This window comes from Cyclopterus lumpus, chromosome 1, assembly GCF_009769545.1.
Source record: "Cyclopterus lumpus isolate fCycLum1 chromosome 1, fCycLum1.pri, whole genome shotgun sequence".
Lineage (NCBI taxonomy): Eukaryota > Metazoa > Chordata > Actinopteri > Perciformes > Cyclopteridae > Cyclopterus > Cyclopterus lumpus.
The window spans coordinates 16,524,519-16,537,718 of NC_046966.1; the positions used below are offsets into that span (position 1 = coordinate 16,524,519).

Sequence of the window (13,200 nt, forward strand, 5' to 3'; positions counted from 1 at the left end):
TTGATTTTATAATATACCCATCAACAACACAGAGTACAAAAAGAGCAGAGAATGTGCTGCTTTGTACTGAAACTGGAAATTAAACATGTGTTAAGATGACAATGAACATTATATGCAGAGTATCGTTTACAAAAGTTGGTTGTATATGATTTATTTTGATAGTGTTTTTTTTGTTGTAAATCCTTGTGCCTCCAGTAAATGTGACATTTTGACACCTGCCCAGAAAACGCATTTGTCTTACTGGGTGAATGAAGTCTCATTCCGATACTGAGACTAAAAAAGATAAGCTGATGTGTTTTTTATAATTACAAGTCACAATGACTGTATTTAGGAGTGTTTAACATAAACAAGAGTGTCAAAATGAAAATTAGACACTGTATCTCTGCTGTTGATTCTTCTTCTAAGGCCTCTTTAAATTTAACATATTCTTCTAATATGAATAATTTATGATGTTGTCCAACTTAATGCCATTAGTCTTTAACAAAAAGGCCTTAAATCATAAATTATGCCACTCTATTGGAGACGTCTTGTGAAATTACTCACATGGTGTTATTGTTTTATTTGCCTCCTCTTTACACATACTCCCTTTTATAAATGCTCACAGGAACTGGAATGTATGGCGCTCTTTGTCTAACTACCATGCAAAATTACCTGATTTATCTCGAGCACTTTCCGATGTCACACTGTCTGTGCTCGTGACAAAAGTGCCCCTTGTTGTGGCACACCAGATAACCAAACCCACCCTCATGGAACTCACAGCACCATATCTAAAACACGCTCTCTCAACCTTTTGTCCCCCAAAAACAAAGAACTGCACTTTCTTTTGGCAAATGATGCCTTAATTGTGCAAGTTAACAAGCTTGCTCTTTTTTCCCATGAATAACAAAGAGTTTGGTGCCCGTTTGTTTCTTTTTGTTTGCCGTTGTTTTTGTTTCTTTAACTCTCTTCTATAGTGTGTTGTTGCACGGCTTGTTGGACTGTTCCCATGCTGCTCTCTCAGTCTCCATATTTGTACGATAGTCTGCGGCCGCGACGGCGACGGCTACGGCGGCCATGTTCTACCATGAGAGAAACTTAACAAAACAACCAGAAGAAAGACAAAGAGCTAGGAAAGCCAGGGTGTAACTGAAATGATGGGCCACAGTGGGATATTCTGTACAGTATTCATTATGTTTCATTTATATTGGAGATGTCTTTGACCCTGATCCTGCTCTTGCTTTAAAACACTGCTCTATTCATTTTTGGCTCAAATATCTCCGTTCTAAATGGAGGTATTGAATGGGACATCGGCATGGAATTTGCATAATCTGATGGCATTGCTGTTGAGGCACATAGAGGGTTGTGCCAAGTTCAAAAAAGGTGAAGCCCTCATCCCTTGGCAGGGGGCAGAGAAGACTGAAAAAGCAGCTTAATTAGATTTCATATCTAATATCTTTGATCTAACATATTCTTTTGTGCCTACATGAGCAAAAAACAAAAGAACATTGTCTTAAACATTTATATTTATATTTCTTTTCTGTGTATATATTCCAGGGACGTACCTTTCTATATGAAATGCGCTCATCACCATATCAAATGCTGTGGCTTTTTACACTTTGGTTACCGCTAGTGATGTGCTAAGTGTGTGCTCTCACTAAAATCCTACCCAGACAATCAAAAGGCATTGATATGTGCTGTTTTCTTTTCTCCTAACAGACTCCATTCATGTCTGCTCTCTCCTTACAGTGCCAGTCTTTTCTTCAGACGTTGCTGGTGCCAAGGCAGTAGGAGTGGCTGCCTCTCTCTTGATGGGAAAACTGTTTGCTCATGTGCTCTGGGGTTGGCTGCCAATGTTTTGGCATTATTGGTAAGAGGGGGGGGGGGGGGGGGGGGGGGGGGGGGGGGGGGGGGGGGGGGGGGGGGGGGGGGGGGGGGGGGGGGGGGGGGGGGGGGGGATTGGAGGAGGGGGGGGAGGCTGGGTGGTGGGGTACAGAAAGGGGGCCCTTTAAACCCTGTGAGATAGTGGTATCTGTTGTGGGAATGATCTTCATCTCTTTTCCCCCCCTTTTTCAACACTCCCTCTATCTCTCAATGTTTCTGCTTCTCTCACTCTCTTCTTCTTTCTCTCTCTCCCTCCCCCGGCTCTCTGTCTTTTCATGCTTGAGATCAGACGACCATCCTGAGGTGAGCCGGCAAAGATCTGACTGTTGGATTTCTCACAGCTTGTGTACTTCTTCTTTGGCTTCTCTCCCAAAACTCGACTGTACCCCTCTCACACACACACACACACACACACGCACACACACACGCACACACACATACACACACACACACCACACACACACACAAAGGCAACACAAACACACTACGGCATGGTAAAGGAAAGGAGCTTTGCTGTTGCACTCTCAGAAGCTTAGCTAACCGTCTAAGCCTGACTTCAGTGCTCATGCGGGTACAAAGATCAAAACAGGGGCTCTCAGACATGTATAGGGCACTTATGTGTGGGTTCCTCTTTTGGTGACAGCAGGCAACCGTTTGCTCTTGTGACCCCTTAAAGGTAGTAGTTCAACATTTGGGGAAATATGTTTAATTAAAGAGAGATAGATTAGAGTAATTGATGCCACTCCCATGTCTGTCCATCAGCAACATATTTGACTAACTTATCTTGTTTATTCAATCTGTACAATAACCAAAGTGTAAAGACCATTACTTGCTTTATGGGGAGTTTGTGTCAGACTATTTCCAGAAGGTTACTGTACTCTGCCAAGAAAGAGCCAGATACATAATACCCAGCAAATTGTCCCTTTAATACTTTGTTTTTGTACGAAAAGAACAAACAAGATATACCTTATAATGTGTGATCTTTAAAGGTGGCCGATCTTGATGGAGCCAATCAGCTGCTGGCTGTAGCTTCATATCTAATGATAGACACCCAACTCCTCATCTCGGTATCTGCTAGAAAACGAAGAAGCATATTTCTAAAAAATTTCTAAACTGTTCATTTTACATGACTAGTTTTAGACAGTGTATATATCAAAAACTTCTTTCTTAAAACAATAAATAAAAATGAATCTGCAGGTACAGTGAGAAGTTTGTTTCTGTGTCTTGAAACACAGAACAGAACGATGAAAGCTGATTTACTTTCGAAAAAGAGTAGAAATAGATCACTGCATTTGCTCCTTTAACTAACTTTAGAAATTTACAAGTAAAACATACTTGGTATGAAGAAGATTTTTCCAGTGACCCCTTAGCTTATTTGTGTGGATCCTTTAGGTGAGAGATAACTGAACCACAACAAAGAGTAAACAAGGTATTCATCATACATATAAAAGACATAGAAAATGTTTACCTTTATCCATGACATTGTTTTGCTAAACATATGTACATATTTAGTACGTATACTTACAGTATCTCCAATATAATTTCTAAACCAAGTTGTGGGAAATAAACTGGAGAAAAAGTAGAAATACCACAATTGGAAATAGTCCACGAGTAAAAGTTCTCCATTCAAAATGTTACTTAAATAAAAGGACTGACGTGTTGTCAGCAACATCTGGACAAGGAAGGACAACAAAGTAAAACAAAGGTATGCATAAACATTTAGCTGATGCTTTTATCCAAAGCGACTTACGATCACACACCGTAGACACAGCTACTGGAGCAATTCAGGGTTAAGTGTCTTGCTAAAGGACACAACAACCAGGGCCGTGAGCGGGGATCAGATCGCCGATTCTCTGATTGAAAGACAGAGCTGCTAACCACTGATATATACATATATATATATATATATATATATATATATATATATATATATATATATATATAGATATATATAGATACATACATATATATATAGTATATACATATACAAACATATATGTGTGTATATATATATGTGTATATATACATATATGTCTGTGTATATATATATATATATATATATATATATATATATATATATATATATATATATCGTTGTGTCCTTTAGCAAGACACTTAACCCTGAATTGCTCCCCGTAGCTGTTTCTACGGGGTGTGATCGTAAGTCACTTTGGATAAAAGCATCAGCTAAATGAAATGTAATGTAATGATGATGAAATGGAGTGGAATGGAGGCAGTACAATGATTGTATATATGGGGTTGTCACTTTATCTATAACAATGCATCATAGTTTATAAATGATGATATGTTTTGTTTGTAATGTCTTAATCTGCAAAGTAAACTAGTAAATTGAGTTGTCAGATAACAAAACGATTCTTTCCTTCTAAAAATGTAATGCTTAAAATGAAAAGCAGTCCCTCAAAATTGTACTTGAGTAAATAAATGTACGTTGTTACTTTCCACCACTTTTTCTACATTAGAAACCAGATTAACAACTAAGTTTTAAGAAAAAGACTATTCCACACTACATAAATTTCATGTTGCACTTGCTTGAAACATTTGAAAGCAATGTCTCATGAAGCCAAAAATAGTTATGTTTTTTCTCCATTCTTTTCTTGAAAAGCATCTTCAGCACCTGTGTTAATTATTGTTATAGTGTAATTATTGTGTATTACTAAGAGCTAGCAGCAAAAGTACAACAACAAACACTTTAAAAGATATATTATGAGCATCTTATATGTACAAAGGAGTATTAAATACTTTATACACCAACATAAAGTGGTGTGAGACAGAAGTAGTCACAAATAAGAAGTGCAAGTTGTAACAAAAAATCTAATATAAAGATTTCATGAAAGGGAATATAATTTGGCGTTGGGTATAAAGTGTCTGCCACTACAGATAGAAGTGCAGCTTTAAGTTGAATTGAAAATATAACAACTTATTTAATGCTGTTTTGGTTTAGTGATGAAAAAAGATTTAATAAGTTACAAACATCTGAAAGCCATAACGTCTTGCACTTATTCCCATCATCGTCCCGCTTTCCACAGCGATGAAACTTCCTCATAAGTTTGCCCGACCTCCTGGTCATTGCAGTTGTTGTATAGACTCAGAGTGTGAATTGCGTTTTTCTTTGACATTCAGTAATGAATAATTTTTCTAAAGAGTGGCTTGTTAATGTTCAGCATGTGATGTTAATGCGAAAGATAAACATTCTCAATGTGAGGCTTTACCACTGCGGCTCAGTTTACATGACAATAAATAGTTTGGAGTCCTTTTTTCATTTTTAATCCGTGCTCATTTTATTATTATTCATGCGATTGTGCTGCAGTTTAATCTTTCTCATCTGGCTGAACATCAGTCTTTTTTTTCCATGTTTAAAGTCAGGATTTAAACCAATATTGGAGCTGTAAGGACCCAAGTATTCCTTCAAAGCCTTTTCTCTTTTATTGTCACTTTTCCATCTGCGTGGACACTTGTCTTTCATTTCTTTCATTTGCTCCCTTGCTGCTTGTCTTTTTGTTCAGGGGCTGGTTAATGTGAGTTTATCCATCCATTCAGGCGATTAATGTGGGCTTATCCATGCATCTGTACCCATCCACCCAGAAGCGATTCTTCCGTCCATCATATCTGTCCATACGTGTCAACGGCCACATGAGGACACCTACAACTTGCTTGTTGTCTTTTACAGTAAGGTATTATCACAAATGTTGACATAGAGGAGAGGTGTGTTGGCTTCTTTACGTCTGAAGGAAAACCGTGAGGACAAAGTATTTTCTTGAACTTCTCTTTGAGAAAGACTTTGATTTCATGGTGTTGATTATTTTTCTTCGCAATCACTCAAGGATAAAGCACAAGAGATGCAGAGATCGTTCCCCTTTCAGATGCACCACAATGGGGCTCCTTGGTTTAAAAAAAAAAAAAACACAACAAGGAGTTTTCTCCCCTTTTTTAACTTCTCCTTTGTACAATTCAACATGCAACTTACTTAAAGAAAGACAGCAAGAGTCTGGAAGCAGTTTAATGCATTTATTGAGACTATGTGGTCACATACAGCAGCTTGGAAAAACAATTATCTTTTGATCGAAGTAATTTCTTATTCTGTTGAAGGCATGCAGAGAGCCCTTTCTACCAGTAACTTTATACCATTATGGCGTTCCTTTTGAGAGAAGGGTTCTAAAGGCTTCACAGATTGAATGTTATGCAGCTCCATATAGTTCAGATGTTTTAATGAATATAAACATTATATTTGATATATGAACAAGTATCACATTTTAGGTTGGGTGGCTCGATCTTCCCTGCACAACATCCCTCTTTACTTCTGATGAACCCCATTTCCCCAGACCTGGAAATAGTCAAACTTGGCTAAAGTTCAGACAACTTGAATCTTGTTTTGATCTGCAACTTTTCATACAAAACACCTCACAATTATTCAGAATGAAACTGTGGGTCTTTATCGACTTTTCTTTTCCCTTATCATGTCCAAAACTGTTTTTGTATTCAATATTTGACTGTTAAGGAAGGGGTGTTGTTGGGTGAGTCAATGGTTGTGTTAACTGCAGGTCTGTTTAAGCAAGTGGCTCAGTGGGAATCAGGCTCATGTCTGCCCTCTGGATACTGATGCTGCACACATTAAACCCTCGGATCAGCCCATAAACAAGTATGTGGAGGAGACTGAAGACTGAAGGCGTAATGCGCCAAAAATAGTGACCATTTTTATGAAGTTTGAGCCCTTATTCTAATTATTTATTTTACGATGAAAAACAGTCCTAATGTACTTGTTTCATAAAAAGCTATCTATGCTGCATGTTATTTAGATGTTAGTTAATTTAATGAACTGATACTCATCAATAATGTATTAGGCAAAAAACAATGTCACTAATGATTCACTACAGATTGAAACTGAATTCACTGAAGATTGAACATATTTCACAAAGGTGCACTTGGGAATGGTGTCTCTCTCTTCTCATCTTTTGATTGCTTTTCTCAGCACGTTATATCCACGAGGTAACAGGATTTGTAATGTATTGTTATTTTGGAGATATAAGCGTCACCTAAACACTTAAAAGTGTAAATGACCACAAAACAATTGAAGTTTTAGTCAGAAATATTTATTCACAACATGTACAAGATCTATTTCCATCATTCACAAATATATAAATAAAAACAATAGCAAAAGATATAGCACAACTATTCACATGGCGTGTTGCGCACTGTGCAAACTAAACGTGTTTGCGTGCGTGTGACCGATGAAGTTGAAATAGTGGTGATCGAGTCCCTGCACCGGTGATAGGTATCCACCGTGCTGCTGTGCATGCGCAGAGAGAGGCACTGTCGGGTACGAGATGGCCGGGCTGCGGGTCGAGCTGTGCCAGGAGAAGTGTCCCGGTGGACTCTGCTGGTAAACGGAGTCAGACGGGCTGTGGCTTTGGTGCTCCGGAGAGGAGTGCAGATGGCTGAGGTAGTCAGACGGCTCCGGCATCGAGGCGACGGAGCCGAACACAGGCTCGGTGACCACACGAGATTTAGACTGTAAGAAGGCGAGGATCCGTGCGTACTTGATGTCTTTGGTTTCAGCCCTGTCCTCTGTGGTCAGGTAGTGCACAAGGTTCTTCATACACTCGTGGTATCCGTAGTGGAAGTAGTTTGCAAACTCAGCCAGTAGTTCACCTGGAATTAATCAAATAGGCATCAGAGATTACAACCCCGCCGACATGAACAATGCTGGCGCAACGTAGTTTGTGTGCGTAAAGATGGAGTTGCAACAACATGTATACATAATACGTTTAAAGTAAATCTTACATAAATAAACAAACAACTCGTCGTTTTTCCTAATCAGAATGGTAGAAGTTGTCATACAGTCTTTCAACAGAAACGTGGAGTTGAGATGCGTAAAGTGTCGGAGCTCTGTGAAACGCGGACTCACCTTTTTCTCTCCCACGGGGGAAATCCGCTGAGTGCAACGCTCGCAGGTATTGAACTGTCATTTCCAAAATTTCAGCTTTCTCCAGTTTTCCAGAGTTCTATCAAAAAATTTTAAAAATCCATTATTAGAAAATGTTTACATGGTTATTCGAAAAAAACATTGTCTGATAAACACGTCCTTGCTAAACGATCAATATTGTAGAATAAATAAAAGTTCTAATATAAAATGTAATACACATTTTACAATACCTGTTTTGCCAGGGCCATTGGTACAGTTTTCCCTAATTCGTTGAGGCAGCGATTAATGCGGTCCCGTCTTCGTTTCTCAATGACTTTGTGAGAGATGGGAGTTCTCTGTGGAAACAGGGAGAGAGAAAACATGAAATAAAGTAATACATCTCATTCACAACTATTTCGTCAGTCAAAAACACGAACATGAAACAACCAGCAAGATATAAATAAAGAGAAATGCAGCGATGAAATATTTTGGAAACATGGCTGTTTTTGCGCGCCGCGCGCTGTGCTGCTCCAGAGCGCGCGGCGGACATTTGCGCGCCGAGCTTTTTCCACAAACTTTGATGCCTTATTGGAAATATTTTGAATCTCTTTTAGGACAGATATTATGTATACTTGTTTATAACCAAATGAATTCCATTAAAATTGCCAAAAATATTCCGAAACTGTCTGATAGGCTATTTCAGACAAGTAGTGCGCTACAGTTATTATCTAACGCGCGCCACAGAGTTGGTGGACAATAGATGTCCCCTCCACTAGCAGGAAAATTACTCCAAGTTGTAGCCGAAGAATATTCGATGCAAATGATGAAATACAAAGTCCCATAAAGTGACTCAAAAGTGTTAAAAAAGCAGCGTTGCCAAAAAGGTTCAGTCCTCGTTATGCAGAGCGCACCACGGAGCGCGTACCTTTCTGTCTTTCATTTTAGATGCCATCGACGAATGTCTGACAATGTTCTTTAAAAACCGGGTCAGCAGGGAAGAGAAGTCGACTATGTTGCTCTGGCAGAAGATGAGGAGAGACTGAGGTAGAAAGTGGAAAGCTGGTCCTTATAAAGGGATCATCCAAGGGACTCTGGCATTCATGGTGTAAATTATTCCATGGGATTAGAGCCATGCCTTTGGGTAAATGTGTGCATTTAGGATCAGTTAAAGAAATAGTAAAAATCTAAAGCCATGGGCTAGCAGGGGGGCAAACCTGCTTTGTTAATCCACGTGGCTGTTCAAAAGACACGTGATTACTTTCGGAATATTATTTGCATAGTAACAACCCAGGCGGGAAATAAGAGACGAGCGTTGAGATCGCCTGATCCGGCGGGGCGCGCTGTGCGCACTGAAAACAAAGAAACCCTCTTTCTTCCAACTCGCGTTTCTCACACGATCGCCTGTTTACAAATCCCAGCAAGCGATCTTAACTCTCATCCAAGCCCGGTCCGAGTTTTAAGGCCTGTCCAGTGTCATTAGAGTAATTAAGTAAGCCTTTAATAGGCTGTTCCGCCAAGTTCAGGGGAGATCGTTTGGAGACGGAGTCCCCCCGTTTGTTCTCGGCGTTTCTCACACGACTTGGTGACACGTCCATCTTTTATGAGAGATGGCAAGCTTTTTGTTTACATTCTTCATTTTGTTGGACTCGGCAGGTGTGTGATTAGCCCTGGCACACGAGGGTTACCCACCACTGGAGACTGGAGACTCTTGGAGAGGCTCAATTTGTATCCTATTATCCTATAAGAAAATGTCTATTCAGTCGAATGAATAGTTTCATTGGCCTAAATTTTAATAATGCTGTGAAAGAAGGGGAGAAATAAAGAAGAATGCAGCTGGTGTGAACGCGCATTATTCCCCGTCACCTGCAAGATGGGTAGCCTGGAGACCCCTATTCATTTGCCTAATTTCGGTCAACTTAACAAACTTTGGGAGAAATTATACTGCCATTGTTATGAAGGGTGAAGCTTTCTGATCGAATTAACAGCATGTTTTGATCCGGTAAATGTCATTAGAAAGAAAGAAACAATCGCGTTTAAAGGGGCCTGGGTAATGCGCCAAGTGGAGACGCCAAAGCGCAAACTGCACAAAGGGTGCTAGTAAATGCCACAGGGGACTTTTGTACCCTCACATTGCTCAAGTTTTTTTCCCCAAACAAAGGGCATTATTTTATACTTGAATACATTTCATACAACAATTGGCTGTTTTCTTCAAACATATTTTCACAGCAAGTTTAACAACAGGTTTATTGTGTGCGCTCCTCACAGATTCAAACTGCTCTCATGCGCCAAAACATTGCTCCATTTCTTTATTTTGTCACTGAGAACGTTTTAATCTCGAAACTTTCAGCGTGCTTGGATATATTTGATCCTGTGAGCAATGTCGAAGAATAAAAAGCGGCGGTGGTTGGTAAAGAAAGGCTCACAAGACATCTGAAGTGTTTGGAGAGTTTTTCAGAGCACCATGGAGAGAAAAGCGCGAGCCAGCGGGACGGGGGCATACAATCCAATTACTTCACTGTGCAGTTTTAACACTTGTTATGTGTTTGTCCTTTGAAATATGGAGGGACTTGTGTGCTATTGCTTAAAAAATGAATTAAATACTGGAAGTTTTTGCTGCGTCAGTACGAGGACAAACGATGCGTCAGGATTTATTTTTACTTGTTCTGTTGTGAACATTTAATTTCCGTGTGAAAATATTGTCTTAAATAGTCCAACGACGGTCTTATTGCAAACCAACGTTTGATATATTCATGTTTGTAAGCTCTTCTCAGTAAAATAGTTGTCAAGCCATACATATCTACATTTTATTAATCACAAATGGTGCCGTATCATTTAAACCACTTGTTGTTGTTTTATGTTTATTTATTGATGATTATTCCTAACATATATACATTAAAAGAATATTACATTACTGCTCGAATTATTAATATCTAATAATTACTATTATTCGGAATGGTTGCATGTGTAGGACACATTAGTTTGAATTCTTTATCGATCATTATTGTGTGTCTTTATTGATTTAATCAACCCTTACAAGCACTAATGTGCAATATAGATGAAAGTTGCATTGCATAATTAATCACTGCTGTGTTCTCAACCTATAAAGAGGTCGTAACGGACAGAAATAACAGCATAACTGCAACCAAAATCACTTTAGTAACTACATATATTTAGTAAATACACGATATTTAAGATATTTCACTGATAGACCATATCAAAATGCGGTGGGCATAACCTTTATGTTTTCCCTCTGTGTTGTACTGCTGTCTGCGTAAACAAAACCGGAATATGAATCCCTTTTACTTTAAATGTTGCCATTTTTGACGCAGTAGTCCCTCTCTGGTACACATTGCACATTCAGCTACTGCTCCTGTTATAGAGAGTTATGTCACTATATAGATCCCAATGGAAAATATCGTGTATGCAAATCAAAACAGTTACTGTTTAGTTATTTTCCAATGGAGCCCAGAGCAAGAAAAATAATCCTATTGAAAATAATCACATCCCTTAAAGATACAAATGAACAGAAATCAGTCAGGTGAGAGCAGTGAGATCTGTGTGAACATTGTTCTTATGTGGATTTATGAAATATCTACAGTAGTCTATAAAGGCTACTATATTAATTTAAAACACATTATTTATATTGCTGCAGTTACTGATGTGGTCAAATGCACACGAAAACAAAACACATAAACAAACCCTAAAAAAACAATGCTTCTGCAATATTACTCGAAATAGTGTTTGCTCAGGGAAATTATGGGAACTTAATCGCTTGTTTTAATCCCTGGTATCTCTAACGTCAGCACACCAGCCAGTTACAGGAAAATACAAACAAGCCTAATTTGTGACATCAGATCAGTGTTGTACTGTGTGTGCGTGTGTGTGTGTGTGTGTGTGTTTCTTTTTTTTTTTTGCGTGCGCGCGTGTGTGTTGTCAGGCGCTGCGCTGTGACCCGTGGTGACCTCTGAGGGTCCCGGACACAATCCTTTAGCTTGGTGCGCCACCCTCCGCCTGAACTGCAGCAGTTCACACGGTCCCCATTGAGCCCAGTGATCTAAGCTGAGTTCAGACTACATGGTTCAGCAGCTACAGGCCCCTTTGAAAAATACAAATACAACAGAAACAGAGGCTGGAGATTTACTTTTTAAAACTTCAAAACATGGGAGAAAAATTATATTCCTCTCCTCTCATACAATCTTTAGTTATAGTAATAATAATAATGGTCCAGAAGGTAAAATGTGTTATATTGTTTAAATATCATCTATTACATTTAGAGGAACATTCCAGTGATTTGTGTATCTTGGGAGATGAAAAAGGCATCAGAATATTGATTTGCAATATGAAAAGATTATTAAAACGCAATGTTTTCCCACTAACTCGTGATAAGCTTCAGTTTAACTGGGCTATTTGCAGCATTTTGTTGTGTCTGAAAACATAATTATTCTTTAAAATTGCGTTTTTCAATAAACGCTCTATAATTCTCTCTGTTGAAAGTGGTTGAACAGCTCCCTCTGGTGGTACATTCTGGTAATTCCGTTCACCAGGATATTTCTACACCGAGACTGATTCTTGTCTCCATTAAATAGAAATTATAAACTATTATATTATAGTATAATTGGATTATAATCTAAGCAGCATTTAGCAAGAAAAGAAAAAAAGAGAAATTCCTTTGGAAAGCAGGAGCTGCTCATGACTCTTGATTTTGGGTCTCTGGAGTTTTTTATTTTTATCACTACCTATTGACTATAATATATTAATAGTTTAATAGTGCAAATTAGTGATAAACTCTCAGTGGGTTTCACTTCACTGTAAGATGAAGCTACATGTGACTTTTTACCAGAACAAAAGGTCATTTTAATTCAAAGTCAAATTAATTTTTTTATGAAATTCAAAATCCAACTGAAGTAAAGATATCGAAGTAATAAGTATGACATATACACATTCTGCAGAAAAATGGCCCCTGTGTGCGGACGTATTTTTTTTGGTGACATTATTATTATTATTATTATTGTTAATACTGATTCATCAGCATGTTAATAATAAATAGCCTTTTATTGTTGGAGCTGGTTGGCATTTGATTTCAAATACTTTATATATCTGGGGTTAAAGGTAACTACATGTACTAAAGTACTATACAATTCTGAAGTATTTGTAGTACTGGAGGTTTTTTATATTCCACTACATCTATGTAATAAATGAGTTGCTCTGCTAAATCAGATGAATAATGCAAAGTATAATCAACAAATAAGTATAGTGTATTATTGTAGATAAGACTTAATGATCAGGGATGAACTCAAATGCTACCCAGTAGTATGTTAAGTATACGTACGAGTGGTCCCAACTTCATTAGCTACAGTATAGAGTAGCATACGATTGAAATATTCAAGTATCTTAAAATGCTTCTTCAGTACAGCACTTAA

The 13,200-nt window shown here is 38.3% G+C and overlaps 1 protein-coding gene across 1 annotated transcript; it reads right to left on the reverse strand.

Annotated features, from left to right (window-relative positions):
* Positions 1-7,051: 7,051 nt before the first annotated feature.
* helt (helt bHLH transcription factor) lies at positions 7,052-8,789 on the reverse strand. Its single transcript, XM_034542796.1, has 4 exons — positions 8,706-8,789; positions 8,032-8,136; positions 7,784-7,880; positions 7,052-7,527 (listed from the first exon to the last, which is right to left on the reverse strand). Exons 1-4 carry the CDS (start codon positions 8,730-8,732, stop codon positions 7,052-7,054), a joined length of 705 nt encoding a protein of 234 aa, XP_034398687.1. The 5' UTR covers positions 8,733-8,789.
* Between the last annotated feature and the right edge of the window lie 4,411 nt (positions 8,790-13,200).